At 40.8% G+C, this 17,758-nt stretch overlaps 2 protein-coding genes and 1 pseudogene across 9 annotated transcripts in view; 1 reads left to right on the forward strand and 2 right to left on the reverse strand.

The window, feature by feature from the left end:
* The window catches only part of SCAMP1 (secretory carrier membrane protein 1), a 43,131-nt gene extending 39,389 nt beyond the window's left edge, over positions 1 to 3,742 (forward strand). For both annotated transcript variants that reach the window (XM_054185220.1, XM_054185221.1), the window contains one exon: positions 387 to 3,742. In XM_054185220.1, the coding sequence (XP_054041195.1) occupies positions 387 to 551 (165 nt within the window). In that variant the 3' untranslated portion in view covers positions 552 to 3,742. The remainder of the gene's footprint in view (positions 1 to 386) is intronic.
* Positions 3,743 to 7,714: 3,972 nt separating this feature from the next.
* LOC128903082 (uncharacterized) lies at positions 7,715 to 11,819 on the reverse strand (annotated as a pseudogene).
* Positions 11,748 to 17,758, reverse strand: part of LHFPL2 (LHFPL tetraspan subfamily member 2) — a 123,256-nt gene continuing 117,245 nt past the window's right edge. For all 7 annotated transcript variants that reach the window (XM_054185132.1, XM_054185130.1, XM_054185129.1 and 4 more), the window contains one exon: positions 11,748 to 12,145. In XM_054185132.1, the coding sequence (XP_054041107.1) occupies positions 11,889 to 12,145 (257 nt within the window). In that variant the 3' untranslated portion in view covers positions 11,748 to 11,888. The remainder of the gene's footprint in view (positions 12,146 to 17,758) is intronic.

The following is a 17,758-nucleotide window of genomic DNA, read 5'->3' on the forward strand; positions in this document are numbered from 1 at the left end:
GTTGTATACAAATTGAGACAGAAGATATTTATTGCAATCTATGAGCCCTGAATTATGCTAAGGATGCAGCCTGTTTGTGTATTTAAATATGTTATTTCAGTAGATAGATACCACACACATTTTAGTAAACACCTATAAGACCCCTCTGAACTTGCAGAAGGTTACAGGTATTCCTACAGTCAAACTGTTTGTGCAGCAGAGCAATCAAAAGTTGTAGGTTTTGTGGGGAAAAAAAATCATCTACTCATTTCTGGATCCCCCCAAACACATGAGCAAACCAGATTTCCGCACCAGACAACTTCGCTTTGTGTTTGAGACTTTGCTATTAGTCTGCCGTGAAGCGGAATGTTCAGCACTGTTTTTTCACTGCTTTTCTACTTCCCCAGGTGCATGGTCTCTACCGCACGACTGGTGCTAGTTTTGAGAAAGCGCAGCAGGAGTTTGCAACAGGAGTGATGTCCAACAAAACCGTACAAACGGCTGCAGCTAACGCTGCATCAACAGCAGCAACCAGTGCAGCTCAAAACGCGTTCAAGGGTAACCGAATGTAGGGAAACATAAAAAGTGATCACAGTTCTCTCCAATTGTACTTTATTTTGCAGTCACTTACTATATTCCCTAAAAGCCTAGATCAAAATTCACACAGCATGTTTGTCTCTTCTGCAGCTGTGCATGGGTAAAATGGGAAATGTTTGGTTTATTTTATTACAAATTTATTTATTTTAAAAAGATAACCATTCTTTGCCCTTCTTTGAGATGTTGCAATTCTAGACTATAAAGCCTTCCATATTTTACAGGGGATAAATTATTTCAACAATTGGCCTGAGAATGAATTGTGGCATATAATGATCAAATAAATGTATTAAGTATTTGGAAGGTTTTTTAGTGGTTCACTCCGGTATTTTTTTAACTTCAGGAAAGCACTTTGGATCAATTCTTTTTCTTCATAATAACTTTTTTTCCTATTTGTAGTATAAGAAGTGGGGTAGACTGAGAGATGTAGAAAGTTAGGTTTGGCTACTGCTTTTGCAATTTCAGCAGCTGCTGGAGGACAAATACAAGTAGGGTAGATACTATAAATTCTTTTCTTGGGGTTTTTTTAGGATAAGTCTTTTGATATGAATCTGTAAGCTTGCATGAATACTGTTGAGTTATCTGATCTTGTTAAAATAGTGTTTTGGTCCAGAATTTACCTGCTCCACTTTATAATTATAGCGTGCGTTTGTATCTATTTTCATGGAGTATTCTCTACCTGTGAGAAATGACTATGGTGCATAAACATTCTCTGTAATAGAATGTGTAATGCAGTGTACAGTTTAAGGGAGTTAACTGATGGTTTCAATCACAGAGCTAAATGATTATATATTTGCTATTTTTAAGTTCAGTATTCATGTCTTGGGATAATAATTTTGCTGGAAAAGAAACCAATATTGACTTTTAGAACACTAGTCTCTTGCCCCCCTTCCCTCTTCTACATGCAGTGGTATTTTTGTTGTGTTTGGGATTTTTTGGGGCTTTTTTTTTTTAAGTGTAGATTTGTGTTTAACAGTGGTACTAAATCTATCTCTAGCCTAGTCAGTCACTCTGTTTACTGCTTGTCCAAAACCCTAAATATATAGTATTTAATTTTCTAACAGAAATATTGTCTAAAACCAAGCTTTTTAAGCAAAGGCATTTAACAGATATTTTAATTCATTTTAACATTAACTCAGCCATCTCTGTGATGTGATCTAAGCTGGGAGGGGGAAGCTTTTAAACTATTTTGAGTTGGAAAAATGAGAAATCTTCATTTTAAACAAAGTTAAATTTTAACTCATTGAACTGGATGCCTAAGAGGTTAAATTGGTGCTGTGGAACTGAACAATCCATAATGGTACATACCATCATAATACTCTAGAACATAATCAGGTCTTAGTATAACATCACGTTTCTCTCCTTGGAAAGACTATTTATGTTCTTGGATTGCCTCATGAATCTTATGCACAATACTTGGGCTGTTTTTTCAAGCTCTGTTTTAGAAATGAGAACAGGAAGGACCACATCCCAACCTGTAAGTATATTCTGTGGCCGAAATTAATTCATCTCTTAAAGTAAATCCCTTTTAGTAAGACAGCATAAAATTCTGAGGCACCTCCATGTTCTGAATGTGGAACGACTTTCATAGGTTCTTGTTCACTAGACTGTATTCATAATAACAGAAGAGCATTACAAAAAATAAAACCCCTGGCTTAATCCCTGCATCAGTATTGTACTGTTAGCATGAGGTCCCTGTTAGTCTCCTTTCTTTCAATAATTTCTTTAAATCCAACTTGAATTTGGATAAATGTCGTAGTTTCACCTATGCTGAAGTTCATATTAACGAATATACTCGCTTCTAAATGTTCTCTGCATCATAGAAGTTAAAACCAATTTAAATATTCTGTGTAATAGGGGCTCTAAAATTTCATACTAGTGGACATGCAAGCATTGAACTTGAATTTGTGTGGGAATGTTATTAAAAGCTTTCCAGATAAAAGCCACCATTTTCTGTTGAGATCAGGCATCATCCTTTCTAGGAGCTGTATACGAAGATTGTTCTTTTCGTAATCTTTTGAATTTGAGGGTTGTATCTAGAAAATCTACTTTTAAATCTAAATTTAAGCAATTCTCTTGGTATCTCTTGGATAGGAGTCCCAGGGACATCATCCTTGCAATTTAAGTTGAAGATGGCATAATAACATACATTACCAGAATATATTATGGAAAAAACCAGTAGGAATAAAACCTGAATTTGGCAGGTAGATATTTTTTTTCCCCAAAATGTTTAAAGGTTTTTGAGAAAACAGTTTAATGTTCTGTGTATAGGGAGTGTGGATTTGTAATGTCATGGGTTGAATGAACAGATTTAAACCTCCTAAGTGAAATTCAAGGTTCAGTTTCATGTGAATTGTTTAAACCAGAAATCTCTGATACTTTGCAGCCCAAAGGGGAGGGAGAAATTTGAGTTTAGCTTTGACAACAGAAGGCTGATACTTGTTAAAATATTTTGTACCTAATGAAAACTAGATTTTACAGTCTGTCTTAATATCAGAGTTATGGCACCCACTGAAGCTGTCATTTTGTAGTATTGTGGCAAATTGAATACAAAGTACGAAGTTTAAACACTGGAATGTCAGTAGTCATTGATCTGTAATTTAGGAGTCAGTTTTATTTATCTGAGGGATGTTTGTATATTTTGTAAATTACTAACAATGCTCTGCCATCCTGGTGAATGTCACGGTTCTGTACAAATGCACTTCTTCTGTCCCTCTGTTGCATGTCTGAGTAGTTCAGAAGTTTTGTATATTTATTGTATTAACACAGTGTAATAGAATAAAAAAAAAAAATTTTTTTCCTGGCTGTTTGCTTTGTATAGTTTTGAACAATATGGGGATTTTTCTTCTAACAGTCAGGATAACGTGCAGGGCCTATCATCTGTGTAAAAGTCTCACTTGGTTTTTGTAATTCTGTATAGAAATGCTGTATTTCTGTTGAAATGGGGAAGCAAAATGTCCACTATCGATATAATACATTAGGGTACTGAGAATTAGTCTACTCAACTGTTAAAAAGAAAATTCTTACGTGCTTGCAGCCCGCTTTCTTGTTCTGTAAACTCACGAGGGTTGAAATCTAAACGTGTTCTGTCATTACTGAATGAAATTCTACAGGTATTAAGTGAATCCTAAAACACTATTGGAAAGTAAAATGAAGTTGCTGAAAACAGCATTGTTTGGTAGTGTTTATTTTCCTAATTTCTGCCTGTGAATTGACATTTCTGTATCGCTCCTGTGTCTTGCTTTTTCTTTTTTCAGTCTGTTGATTTTTTTTTTTTAAAAAAATAATATCGACTGTAACACCTGCTCTCCAGTACTGAGTTCATTGCTGGGTTTTCTTTGCAGGGCAAAACGTCTTCTAGACCCCTGTAACATGGTTACGTTTGCCAATGCACAATACAGAGAGCAATGCTCTGAGGTACAGTCAGGATTATTTTGGGAGATAGCAGACATGAGTTTTTGAAGACACGTGCACATGCATGCATCATTTAGTAGTGAAGTTCTTCATCAGCTTGATCTGCTGCTTTGTAATTTACGGATCTAGGATGGCAGTGCTAGCAGACTACAGAAACAGCTTTTGTGCAGCATTGGACCAGTCATGTTTTATGGTTCGAATTATTACACAATTTAAGTGCTATTGTAGGGAGATAATTCCCCTGGTTTGCTGAGGCTAGTTTTCCTCAAGAGTTTGTAAGCACGAAGTTGGAAAGGCATGCGCACAGAGAGAAAACAGCACAAGGAAGAGAACTGTGATTAAAGATACCCAATGATATACTTCTGGGAAGATATTTCTGCCAAGGAAAGGGCATGCACCTGGAGTGTTCTGGTTATGAGTCAGTAGTAAGGCACAGTGGATCAGATAACACATTTATTTTAATTAGGTTTCACTCAGTTACATTAAAATGTGTAAGAATTAGTTTGCATTTTATTTTTCCTAAAAATTAATTTTATGCCTGCAAGTAGCCTTTATTCTCTTCAATAGAAAAATCAGGAAGCCTTACAAAAGAAGCGGTGCAGACTTCTTACCTCAGCAGCAGAATACTAGTTTAAGTTTGTGCCAAGATTAAACTAGATACCATGTCACACACAGCCAAGCATGGGGGGGCAAGGGGGAAGTGTTGATGGGAATTATGACTTGTGGATCACGCTGCCATACATTCTGTTCTGGAAAAAAAAAATTAATTGTCCAGCTGTTTAATGGAAGCAGATACAGCTCATCTAAAATGTACTTTTTCTTGGATGAATGGATAGTGGTTACACCAAACAACACTGATTTTGTTTGTTTTACCTGCCTCTCAATATGCTTGGTGCTGCAATGTGATGATGCGACTCTATATGTATATATAAAAAAAACATAGTGACTGCTTCAGCGCGTGTTCCTCCACATTGCTGTTAGGTCAGTCAGAGGTGAAGGAGAACCGGCCAGTGCAGAGGAGTTGCTCTACAAAGCGTTGAGAAGACCAGGTTCTGCTGCTTTGTACCCATGGTTCAGGAGGGGAAACTTTTAGCTGGTGAGATGGAAATTCCGGGCTGCTTCTTGGTGATGAAGTTTGAGGTTGTGTAAGTAATTGTCAGCGTGCTGGGAACAGGAAAACACGGCCTGCTTTGGAGTCCAGTTACTTGTGACAAGGCGCTCAGCTTTTCTGCTCCACCAGCACATACCACCAGAGCTGGGGCCAGGCCCTTGGAAGAACCAGCTGCCCCTGACCACTGATGGTGCTGCTGCAGCATCAGTTGCTCTGCTGCTGTTCCAGCTGACGGTGCTGCAAGTAGATTTTACGATGTTTATAGCCTAATTAAACAATTGCACATCATCTGAGCTGTAGTCATTGCACACGTGCCAAAGCACATGTTGCCCTTTTGCAGTGCAGGGCACTTGTCTTTGCTGTGCATGCATTTTTTGGTGTTTTAGAGAAAAAAGTTGATATGCTGCATTGGGCATATGATACTTTTGCGGGGGTGATACTTTTTGTCCAAGGTAAGAATCACAGAAGGGTAGGGTTGGAAGGGACCTCTGGAGATCATCTAGTCCAACCCCCTGCCAGAGCAGGGTCACCTCGAGCAGGTTGCACAGGAACGCGTCCAGGCGGGTTCTGAATGTCTCCAGAGACGGAGACTCCACCACCTCTCTGGGCAGCCTGTTCCAGTGCTCTGCCAACCCTCCTCATGAAAGTAAAGAAGTTCCTCCTCATGTTTAGGTGGAACTTCCTATGCTCAAGTTTGTGCCCATTACCTCTTGTCCTGTTGCTGGTCACCACTGAAAAGAGCCTGGCCCCTTCCTCCTGACACCCACCCTTGAAGTATTTGTAAGTGTTGATAAGGTCCCCCCTCAGCCATCTTTTTTCCAGACTGAAAGGACAAAAGTCTCTCAGCCTTTCTTCATAAGAGAGGTGTTCCAGTCCCCTAATCATCTTTGTAGCCCTTTGCTGCACCCTCTCCAGCAGTTCCCTGTCCTTCTTGAACCGGGGAGCCCAGAACTGGACACAGCACTCCAGGTGCGGCCTCACCAAGGCAGAGTAGAGGGGGAGGATGACCTCCCTCGACCTGCTGGCCACTCTTCTTGATGCACCCCAGGATGCCATTGGCCTTCTTGGCCACAAGGGCCCCTTGCTGGCTCATGGTCATCCTGTTGTCCACCAGGACTCCCAGGTCTCTTTCAGCTGAGCTGCTCTCCAGCAGGTCAGCCCCCAACCTGTACTGGTCCATGGGGTTACTCCTCCCCAGGGCCAGCACCCTACACTTGCCCTTGTTGAATTTCATAAGGTTCCTCTCTGCCCAATCTCCAACCTGTCCAGGTCTCTCTGTGTGGCGGCACAGCCTTCTGCTGTGTCAGCCACCCCTCCCAGCTTTGTGTCACCAGCAAACTTGCTGAGGGTGCACTCTATCCCTTCATCCAGGTCATTGATGGATATATTGAAGAGAACTGGACCCAGTACTGACCCCTGGGGAACACCACTCGTCACTGACCTCCAACTAGACTCTGTGCCCAGAGTAATGTGATTGAATTTGCAATTATTTTTTTCTTTACCTTTCTCTGCTAGACCGAACTACTGATCCCACTGCACCCGAGTGATGCCTCAAGCTGGTTAGGGACACAGATTCCTGCACTCAGAAGTTCACTGAGATGAAGATGCCACAAATCAAATAAATGGCATCTATTTGAACCACAGGAGCAAGACAACAGCTTTATATTCCTGGCCCTCTGATATTAATAATATACATTCACTTTCCCATTGCATCACCATTCCAAACCTAACTGAAGTTTGGGGGAGAGGTTACTGGAACACAGAACTCTGTAATAATTCACACAATTAGAGAATTGGACTCTCTGCTCTTTATTGTCAACTCGGTTAACCTTACTGAAAAAGTGTGGCAGTATTTTTAGCTATACTAATCAGTACTTCTTTGCAATTTCTTTCAGCAGTAATTTGTATTGGTAGAATAATAACTGCTGTGTCTGTACCTGCTTTGAAATACATAAAGATGAGTAATGCGGTGGTGTATCGAGTGGCACCTGTCCCTTATGTCTTCTGACTGTAGGTTTCTAAATGTTCCAACTTTTAACAAAGAGCTACTTCTTCGAAGTTTAGAAACCGTTGGAAGTGTAATTAAACTAAATGACATTAATTATATGTAAATTTAATAGAAATGGACCATAGCAACTATGAAACAAAGGTGACATCCTGACGTTAAAAGTTCTTTAAACTGCTGAAAGCCTTACTCCTGCCATCAATTTGCTGTGACTGGACAAACACTAGCCGGAGGTGAAAGGTAAGACACATCGTGGCAAATGCCATTTTAAACGTCTGTGAGGAAGCAGCATCTGTTCTGAACCTTCGCTACCCCTTTTAACGAGAAAGGAACTGTGGTGCTTTAGTTGCGAAATGAAAAAACATTTGTCAGACATATATTCAATTAGAAAGTCTGTTTAATGCAACTATATTGTATAATACATAGCTACAATTTCAGATCGCATACTTTTTGATCAGTAAGTGGTAATAATTGTTAAAGTTGGATGGACATCTGAAACACTAACAACATCAGTGGGCTGGGATTTTAAATGCTATTAAAGCTACAATTAAAGCTACCTTGCTGTGGCTCAACTTGTCCAATATGTTTGAATTAAGGTAGTCAGACTCCTGTTAAAAGTTTGAAAACTCACATTTTAATTGAAATTTAGATTAAAAATAACACATTAGGTACATCATTCATGCTAACAAAGGTACATAGTGGTGACTCAAGAACAGAAAAACAGTACCACAAATAAACCATGGCTCAAAACCTACTCTAGCTGGATGGCCATGGCCCCTCTTCCTACACCAAGCGGCGGCGGTGTGTACGTTGCTGCCACACTCCGGTTTTGTTGGGCTCTGACCTTTCCTTGAGGTAGGCACCGGCGCCCACTGCTTTCAAGGAAGACTTGAACTCCTCCTCTCCCTTTACCACTAGGACGTGAGATACTCCGATGTGGGATAACGATGCACAATGGAAATGATATGGCTGGAAGAACATTCTCAGAAGCCAGAGAACTTTATTGAGTAAAATAGATACAAAGGTGATATAGGCAACCCAGAAACAGCTCAGTAGCAATGTTTTTTGCAGTGCCGCGTTATAAATAAAGCACATTAAGAAACCTTGCTGAGCCTTTTCAGCTTTTAGATTGTATATTGCCAGAGATAGTCACAGCTTCACATTTGAATTGCCTGTATTATATAAATCTGAGTATTTCCAATCAATCTAGAAAAGATTTTTGTTAAATCTTTAAGCTGCTGTTACTACTGCTGTATTAATCTTTGAATACTATTGTAGTATTAATCTTCAAAATCAGTGATTCTGTTGCATTACCCTATGCTTTATAGTTTATCCACACCACCAGAACTCCAGCTGCTTCTTCCCTGGGAAGTCCCTTTTCAAATCTCTTGTTTAAAAGCAAAAACTAAGGAAAAAAATAAAAACCACAACAAAACCCATTCCTGGTATTGCACATCTCACACAAGTTTGTGTATATATATATATATATATATATATTTTAAATATGCTACAATTAAAAAAAAAAGTCTATGGCACTTTACAGAATATAAGTTTACGAAGTTGATCAAACCACAGATGTTTGAAGAATTCTTCAATACCACAAAACCAAAGTTAAACTGAACTAATTGGCACACAGGTTTTAAAGAATCCACAGCAAATTCTTCTAGAGCCTATGCAGTGCATGTACATTGAGAAGCAGTTACACTCCGCAGCCCCCTCATGAAATTAATTAAATTAGCTTTAAGCTAATTTATCTTCTTTTTTCCTTTTTTTTTTTTGTTTTTTTGTTTTTTTGTTTTTTTTTCTCCAAAATATCTTTGAAAGCTACTGCTGAGGTGAACTTCAGGAACAACTTTAAACAGCTGTCAAGTTTAATGAGTGCACCCTACACCTGATAACAACCTCCAGGAAAAAAAAAACAATCTGCAATATATACCATCTTATCACTTGCTAGAAAAACAGAACCCTGAGAAAAGAAATTCTGATTATTTTTTTTCTGTATTTCTTCCCAGCCTGTCTTCTATCTGTGCTATGTGATGAACATGGATATTTTTTGCAAGTTAGTTGATTATGTTGTTGCAGAGCAAGTTGATAGTATACCAGCAACAAGCAGAAGAGCTGGTTCTTCTTGGTTACAAATGCAAACAAAAGCGAAACATGCCACTGAAAATATCTCCTTTGTACTTAAAAACTGCACTATAAAAAAATTTTTCAAGCGTTCTGTAGATCACAGCAGAGGTCAGCTAGCAACGTAAATGAAGCTTGATCATTGTTTACTTCTAAGCTAAAGCAGTATATCCCCTCTAAACCTTTTGGAAGAACTGACCTTATTCTGACTGATCAAGTGCTCAAGCCAAAGCAGCATTTGTCACCATAATATAGCATCGAGATTTGCTGGCAGCGGTGACATGGACATTGGATTGCTACCCACCTTAAAAAAAAAAAAAAAGCGCTAAACCCCTAAATCTATGTAGTAGTTAATTCTTATCTGCTCTACGTGCTACTCTTCTTCTTCCCAGCCCCCCTTTTCCAACTGCAGGGCCCCCAGGAGCGCAGCCGGGCTGGTGGCCCAGCCTCTGTGGCGCCGGCTCCAGCAGAGGGCTCAGGAGGAACGCCACAAGGACGCTGCTCGTCAGCCGTGATGGACCCACCGTACCAGCCAAGTGCGTGCCCTTCCGACCCAACGGGACGTTTGTGGGTACGGGATAAAAACCAAGGAGAACACCACAGGTGCACACAGGACGTGCCGGCTGTGATTTTTTGTCCTCAGACATCACTTTGTGATAGTAACTTGGATAAAATCTTGCTTTGTGCAGGCGACTGGCAAAAATGGTTCCAGACCATAACTTTTGGGTTTTTTTTAAATTAAATATTCAAAAGAAAAGTGAATTACCCTGTTTAAACTAGAACATGGTGGACACGGCTTACAGGAGCAGGTGAATGCAGGGAGAGGCTAGATTAAAACAATCCCTTTTTAATATCAGCAGACGCTGACCTTGTTTGTTGCACGGCAGCTCAGAGATCGCCTCCATATCCATCCGGCACGTGGCTGGAAGGTGCCCTGGGCACTGACCCGGGCAGGCTGGGAGCTGGGCCTGGTTTGCTCCACAGATGTGCCGTGCCGAGGAGGTGCCGAGCAGGCACCGGAGGGATGCTCCACCACCACCACTGCCAGCGCTCACCCGTGCTCACAGCTGGCCACAACCGCGGAACAGCTCTTGTATCACCAGTTACTTAAGCAGTATATTGAAATTAGCTATCTACCTGTACAGTAACAATGATTTTTTTAATACCTATAAATAACTAATGGCACACTTTAAGGGAGTGACCAGGCACAAACAAGAATCTCTGCTCCACATTATACAGTGAAGTGATGGAGAATAACATTGTCACTGGAAGATGTTAAGCTACCAAGAAGTAAGAAAGAGGATTCTAAAATTCACTTAGTATTGCATTAGAACTACTTCTCGGATGAATTATCCCCAATGCCTGTATGGCACAGTTGCATCATTCCTGTGTTTTTTAAAATACCTTTTAAATTTTGTTTTCAGCAGTAGTTCTAGTAAGTGATGCAACACCACAAGTAATACAACCAACTGCTTTTGAGAAAGGAATGTCATTTGTGGCAAGGTCTGTTTTATTTCTGTTGATTTAGTTGGAAAAGGGTCCATACTACGTGTGGTTTTAAAAAAAGGGAAGAGATCTTCCCAGCTGTGTAGAATTTGGCAAGACTTCCTGAAAAATGTAAATTTCTTAAGGACTCATGTGGCTCTGGGTCATGAGACAGACTGATCTGTAGATTAGGAATGAGGTTTCACTGGCAAGAGAAAGAATAATACTGTTGGAAGTCCAGTGTGCGATCTACATTTTCAGGAGAGGCTACAGCCCAGGCCAGACTGTTGGCATTCACAGGATAATGCCCAGCTGTGCTGTGGGGAGCTGTCGTCTGCTTGGGCTTTCATGTGTTTTAATAAAGGCCGTAGAAATATTTCTGAGAATGGTTATTTCAAACAATTTTCTCAGAACCAGGTGGAAGCCAATGTAAGAACAGCTTCTCCATCTAGTCAATGGAAACAAAATGATTTACCTGCTAAGTAACAAGTAGCACACACCTTGCACTGTAAGTTTTGAGACAAAAGAACCCGGCAGGGACCCGACTTTTTACATGCTTAAAGATTGGTGTAAACTGTGTCATGTCAACTTTGCTTTCTCCAAGATATACTTACTATCTGAGAAGGCACTGTACTTTTAAGTTAGTTCAGTATCAAAAAGCACCTCAATGAAAAGTATGGTACCAAACCAGGTGGTGGTGGAATATTCACACGCGAGGGGAGCCCTTGGAAACAAAGCCTAATTAAATAGGCTTCTCTTTTGTATAAGAAAAAAATAAAATAAATGTGCTGGCTTTTTAAATTTTAAATCCAAATTCTTCGAAGTGACCAAAGTGGGTAAGGCAATCCGATCAATCAGAATTTGTCAGTTAGAACAACAACATTCTTGCTATATACACGTGATTCCTCACCTCCTCAGTCAGATTAATATATTCCACTACGTCCTGATCATAGAATGAAACTAAAAATATCCCCAGGTATTTACATTCTGCTTTCTTGGGATCCTTCCTCTGATCCTCATTGCCCAGCAAGGAAGAAAGACCATTTCAGTAGTTCGGGGCTGGAATGCATGGGGCTCAGTCACACAAATGGTAGCAATAGGTAAGCAGATCTGCCTGTCCAGTCAATGGAAAGCAGATCAAGATCCAGGCACTGGTGTTTTTCCCCACTGGAGTTAAAGGAGGCAGATAAGGTTTTTTCCTTCTTCTATTTCTTCCTGCACTTTGTCACTGGATGTGGCTATTTCAGCTTGCGCCGAGAAGACCGCACAGATGAACGTCAGAATAGTGCCACCAATAGCTGTGTAGAAGGCCCAGCCCAAGGAGCAGTCTCCTAGTTTGTAAGCAGAAGCGTAAGGTCCACAATAGCTTATTGCTTTCTGGCATCCCCAACCTGCAGGGTAAAGTATCAAGCCTAAAATAAGGAAGAGGCCTAGAAATAAAAACAGAAAGACAGGAGTTTAACAAATGATCAGCGTAACAGCAAACGCAAGACACGCAGTAATGGTCATCACGGTCACTCCTCACTCCTAAGTAGCAGGATTAGGAGGAGAAGACTCAGCATTATCCATCCAGCTTTCCTTTACTGATTGTTCCCTAGTATATAACGTGCAGTGCTTCATCTAAACTTGGAGATATCCCGTTGTTTTTCTTGTGAAAGGCTTATTTCATATGACAATGGCCTAGTTCCTCATTTTAATCTCCATATTCCTTCTACATCCTTTGTTTTCACACAGAGTTTGCAAAACCTTCGAGCATCTCTACCTACTGTTTATATTTTCACTTTTCAAATACTTAAGAATGTTTGCATCCACTTTTGAGTTTGTGTTCAGCTAGTCCTCATTCAGCTTTATTTAGTTGTTCATCATTAACACGTTGCCTTTTTTCATCTGGATTTTTGCTACATTGATCTTCTGGCCTGGAAAAAAAATAAATAATTTCACGCTGCATCTGCTTATTTGGTCACACTATGACACGGTAGAAAAATAATACTGCCAGTTCAGTAAGCTGCTTTTTGTAATGAAGGGACTCTGGAATCAGCTCCAAACAAACAGATGGAAGTACCCAGGGCCAGCACATGGGTAACACCGGCATCCTCTAAACTGGAGATCGACTGATGCAGAAGGAAAGCACGTTTTGAGTGATGCAGGAGCAAAACCCTCAACTCCACAAACACCCCACTGTGCCTCAGGCTGGAAGTAAAAAGCTCAGGCTAGATGTTTTGCCCGTTCAATCGTCTCTCATATTCATAGTTTTCTCTCCTATGAGGACCAGTCGTTATCTAAGCAGTGAAGGGCTTCCTTAAGGAAATTAAACGTCACACTAGAGTTCCTGCACACATGATGTGGTCTTTGCACAAAGACAAGAGATTTAATCAAAATGCCTAATATGCTAGCGGCTACAGTACACTCTTATGGGTCTGGCTGAAAAAATCACAGATCTCCCTCCTACAAGGTATGTAAGAAGGAGCTAAACATCAGGACAGCTCATAGGTATCAAAATTTACTTTCTGTTTTCTTTAAAATTTTACTCAGAACAGGAAGAATTATGAAAAATAATTTTTGCTTAAACACAAACAGTTTATCCAGAAAATAAATACAGCCTTCCAGATCCCATAAATATTATTTATGTGTCCTGCACTGTAAAGCCCTTTATTCAACATGGCACCTTGACAAAAAGAGCTGGTAAAGGTGCTGTCACTTTCTAGAAGTGGGCTGAAAGTTGTGCTTTTCATGTATGGTGCTGGTTCATCCATGAGATTTCATCTAATCCCAAAATTTCTACCACGTAATAAAATAAAAAACAGTCCTTTTTCTTCCCTATGCTAAGAGATTACCAAGAACAGCTGTAACAACTTGTTTGCATCTTCAATTCCATTACAACTAGCCTATTCTGCAGTATGTTACATTTCCTTAACTGTTTGTTTAAAGAAATTCAGCCAGATGCAAGAAAACTTCCTCACTGAGAAAGAAAAGCTGGGTCCTAGCTAGTAAGCCGTTAATATACACAAAATGGAAAAACCATCATCCAACTGTCTAAAATTGATGTCTACGAATGCCAGACATCTCACAAAAGAAAGTCCTTCCTCCAGCGTTTTTCTAACGATGACACAACACCATGGGCATGAATGAACTGAATGTCATTATTCTTTGGGGCAGCAAAATCCATTAGTGAGTGATATCCGTTCTCTGTGAAGGGATTTCATCACTGCTTACATTTAAGAACCAATGACAAATTTTATGCAGCGTTTCCTGGCTGATTGGCCAAACTACATTAAGTATAAAGTATTGCTTTATCTTGGACAGACCTGGATAAGCTGTGCTTTCATCCTGCTGAGCCCCGCAGCCATTTCAGACTAAACACCAGCAGTTCCTTCTCCTCTACTCATCACTAGCTTCCTGTTCTGTGTAACCGGCATGACCACACTATCTATTTTTCTGACTGTATGCTCGTATGGGCAAGTTGCCATTTTCTCTAATGATCACAAGCCCTTTCGTAGTTAAAAATCACCATCACTGAATTAAAAGCCGGATCGGAAATGCCAATGTAGCTGCTGCCAACAAGGAAGTTTTTATTTAAAATTTACCACTCCATCACTCACAAATCCAGAGAGCCCATGTTTAACAGCAAACCTGGCTTATGACTGAGTCACAAGCAGGACTAAGAAGCTACATCCGTCTGTTTTTACCAAAACCAGAGCTCTGAACAACTTCTGAAAGCTACTGGTTCATGGTGTGAATGCCCCAAGCTGAAAAGCTGTTACCCAAAACTCGGGCCCCCAAAAGGCTACAGCGATGCTGTCAAGTGTAGTCAACAGGACTTTACTGAATTAAAGATTTTTTTGTTAGAGTACAGAAAATCCATGGAGAAATATTGACTACAGCCCATAATACGATAAACTACAGCTGTTTTCTCACAGATGAAAACAAAATTTGTAGAGAAGTCTTAAGTATGGACTGGAATATGGTCAGAGTCTCACCTGATTTTTCCTTCATATGACTAACTTTGTGAATCCTATACTGGCCTAGCATAATAAAAGAAAAAAAAGAAAGTAATGTTTCCACTAGCAAACCTACCTTCTACTACTCCATTTCAGGGCAGATAGAGAGCTTCTCATTTCTCATTTCATTAATACCTGGTTCATACTTGCTAGGAAAAGTGAATAAAGATGATCCAATCAAGCCAATTCAACACACCCACAACAAAACCAGCACTCCTTGGATTTCCCACTCACTAAGAGCAAGTTTAGAGGCACGGACTTCCCCATCACATATTCAACACGAAGCTCCAACACCCAGAGCAATATCTGATCTGTGCAGGGTGCAGAGACCCCCTCCTGAACCTCCCCAGCTGCCCAAAAAGGGGCGCTCGAGTGAAAAGATCAAGAGGAGCTTTGCCTCTTGCTTCCAAGTAACTACAAAATAGTCACAGGCTACAGAGCTCATGTCAATGACTCCTGCAGCTTAAACAAAATAGACAGAAGATGCTTTGCCACCCACCAACAGAGCAAATCATGGGCTAAAGCAGAACCAGCAATCCAAAGCACTTAACTGTCCAACTAACTGTAACCAGAGCAGCAGCTTCCAGAGACTCCCCAAAGAGAAACGCCTCTCTGCTCCTGGGAACATGGACGCAGACAGAAGGGAAGGAAAAACACCCATGTGGAAAGACCAAGGTAAGATACAGTAGGGGTAGCAAGGGCAGGAGAGGTTCTGGTGCTGCTTGGAAAGTCATGGTCTGCTTTTAAACATGCAAAACAGTTAAACATGATACGAGCAGCTCGGCAGTCTCTGTGCTCTTCCGCCTTTGACCGAAGGAGCGCTGCACAACCATTTCATGCAACACAGAAAAGCCAGAGGGCTGTTTCTACAGCTAACTGCGTAGCCTTGATCTGCATCTAACACACGTGCAAGCAGCTGCAGTTGAGCAAAGACCACTTACAGGCCGGTCTGTGGCCAGACAATCCACAAGGGGAAAAAACATGGTGAATTCTCAGCGCTGATTTCCCATACCAGTGTCTGTAGGGCAGAGCCTGGCCAGGCCCCTTACATCTCTTTGCTGCTTGGACAGAAGTTTAAGCTGAACTGCCAACATGCCTGCCTTTCCGGGGCTGCTGCTCAGTCCCTGGGGCTCACCTGCCTGCAGCTCTCTCGTTCTGGTTATTTATTTGCATTTCCACAGAGCCTGCCAGTTCTGCTCACAGCTTCTGCCTCCAATAGCTGACAGTCTGCTTTTCAGACAAGGCACACCAGCGAGACATAACCTCGACCAGCGTATTGGCAATAGCTTCATGAAATCCATAGCCTGCTGGTTACCAAGGTTTTCTTTTACAGTCTCTGCAACAAGACAGTCTTAAGAAAAACGTCGAAGGAGGAGAAATGGGTTCTCAGTTGCTCGTGGATGGCGCTAGGCCACACAGGTGCACGTGGTTTTGTTTTGTGAAGAGTCCCCGGGGGCGCCAGATGGGCTGCACCAAGCCGGGAGCAAAGTACCTTGCCAACGAATGAACCACAGCGGAGAGTGTGGCCTGGAGCTTACAGGGGGCTGGAAAGGGGAGCCCAGCACTTTATCCCTGGCACTCATCGATGCTCACGGCACACAGGAACAAAAGACCAGTACAATCTACAGATTTGTGTATAAAAGTTGCTTTCTGGATTGACTGACTATTATAATTATTGGGTTTCTTGAATTTGATTCAGCTGTTCTTACACTTGATTCATTCAAATATTACTTCTGTATTTAATACGTATTGTCCAGCTTTCTAAGTCATTTAATGCTGCAAATTAACATTAAAGCACTTAAGCTTTTGTTAGCCATAGAAGTACAAAGCTGAGTTTTGCGTTGCATAACTTTATATCAGCATAATGTGATAAAGCAACAGTTATCTCCTGTCAACAGTTTGCCTTGAGACCTATATGGCAGGACAACAGTAAATATTAATGACAGAGATTTCTTTTTCTTAATAAATCAGTTTCTGCTCTTGTCCCAGTGTCTTTGAAGAGAGGGCAATCTTCAAGAGAAAGAACAAAAATCAAGCGCTCTGCCTGAAGAAAAGTTGTCTGCAACAGATTTTCGCAGTTCTTCACGCGGACGTACTGTAAATGAGTTTTAATTCACAGCCAACCTACCTGTGGAATTATTGCTGTTTGTTCCCCCTGCTGGGAGACACAAACTCATTTTGAGAACATTACAAGCTGTTTTCTGTTGTGCTCCTCTACAGGCTCGCAGAGCTCAGGCTTGCTCTGTCACAGACTTCACCCCCTCCCTGAGCACAGCTGCGCTGCTGGGAGCGTAGCTTCTGCTGTACACATGCTCTTGTTACTACTGCTTAATTAGCTCCATCCCACTTCTTTAAATCAGCATGATAATTTTTCATAATTACATTTTCCTTTTTGTTAGCTGTTGCAGGCTCTCAGTTACCTTTGCTCTTAGTTGTCCGTAAAACAGAGGTCTGAAAGAATGATACGCAATGCTGCCAGATGCCCAGGAATGACAAGAGAAAACTATTTAAGTTACTTTTTTTGTCCAGAGACCTCATCTAAAACTCTTTGGTGTGAGTCTGTCAGCAGAGAACATCTTCCCGTCTTTCACTGAAGGCAATTTTCCCACTTACTTAACATTTTATTATGAATCCCTAACTATCTGCTTTCAAAAAGAAGCCTTAAGAAATACAGAATTTAGATGAGATTTAGATTTTATTGTGATTATTAGACTAAAATATATTTCCTGATTACAACACAGACAACCTATTAAACATCAGCCTTTCTATACTCAAATGATGTAAGAGCAACTCCTTTCTCCTAAAACACCAAAGCAAACCGTGACAGCATTCTGTGAAATATCAATATAAATATAGCAGATCGCACGGCTGTGCAACGACATTTCTGAAGACAGTTCAATAATGCTTTTTCTATAGGAGAAGTCTTTTTGTATTTGTGCACCAAGAGCTTTTCCCCTTCTAAGGGCCTGGAACTGCAGCAATCGCTCCTCCTGGTTTTATACACTGTGAGCTGCCAGGCTATTGTGGAAAACCAACAGACCCATC

This window comes from Rissa tridactyla, chromosome Z (assembly GCF_028500815.1).
Source record: "Rissa tridactyla isolate bRisTri1 chromosome Z, bRisTri1.patW.cur.20221130, whole genome shotgun sequence".
NCBI lineage: Eukaryota > Metazoa > Chordata > Aves > Charadriiformes > Laridae > Rissa > Rissa tridactyla.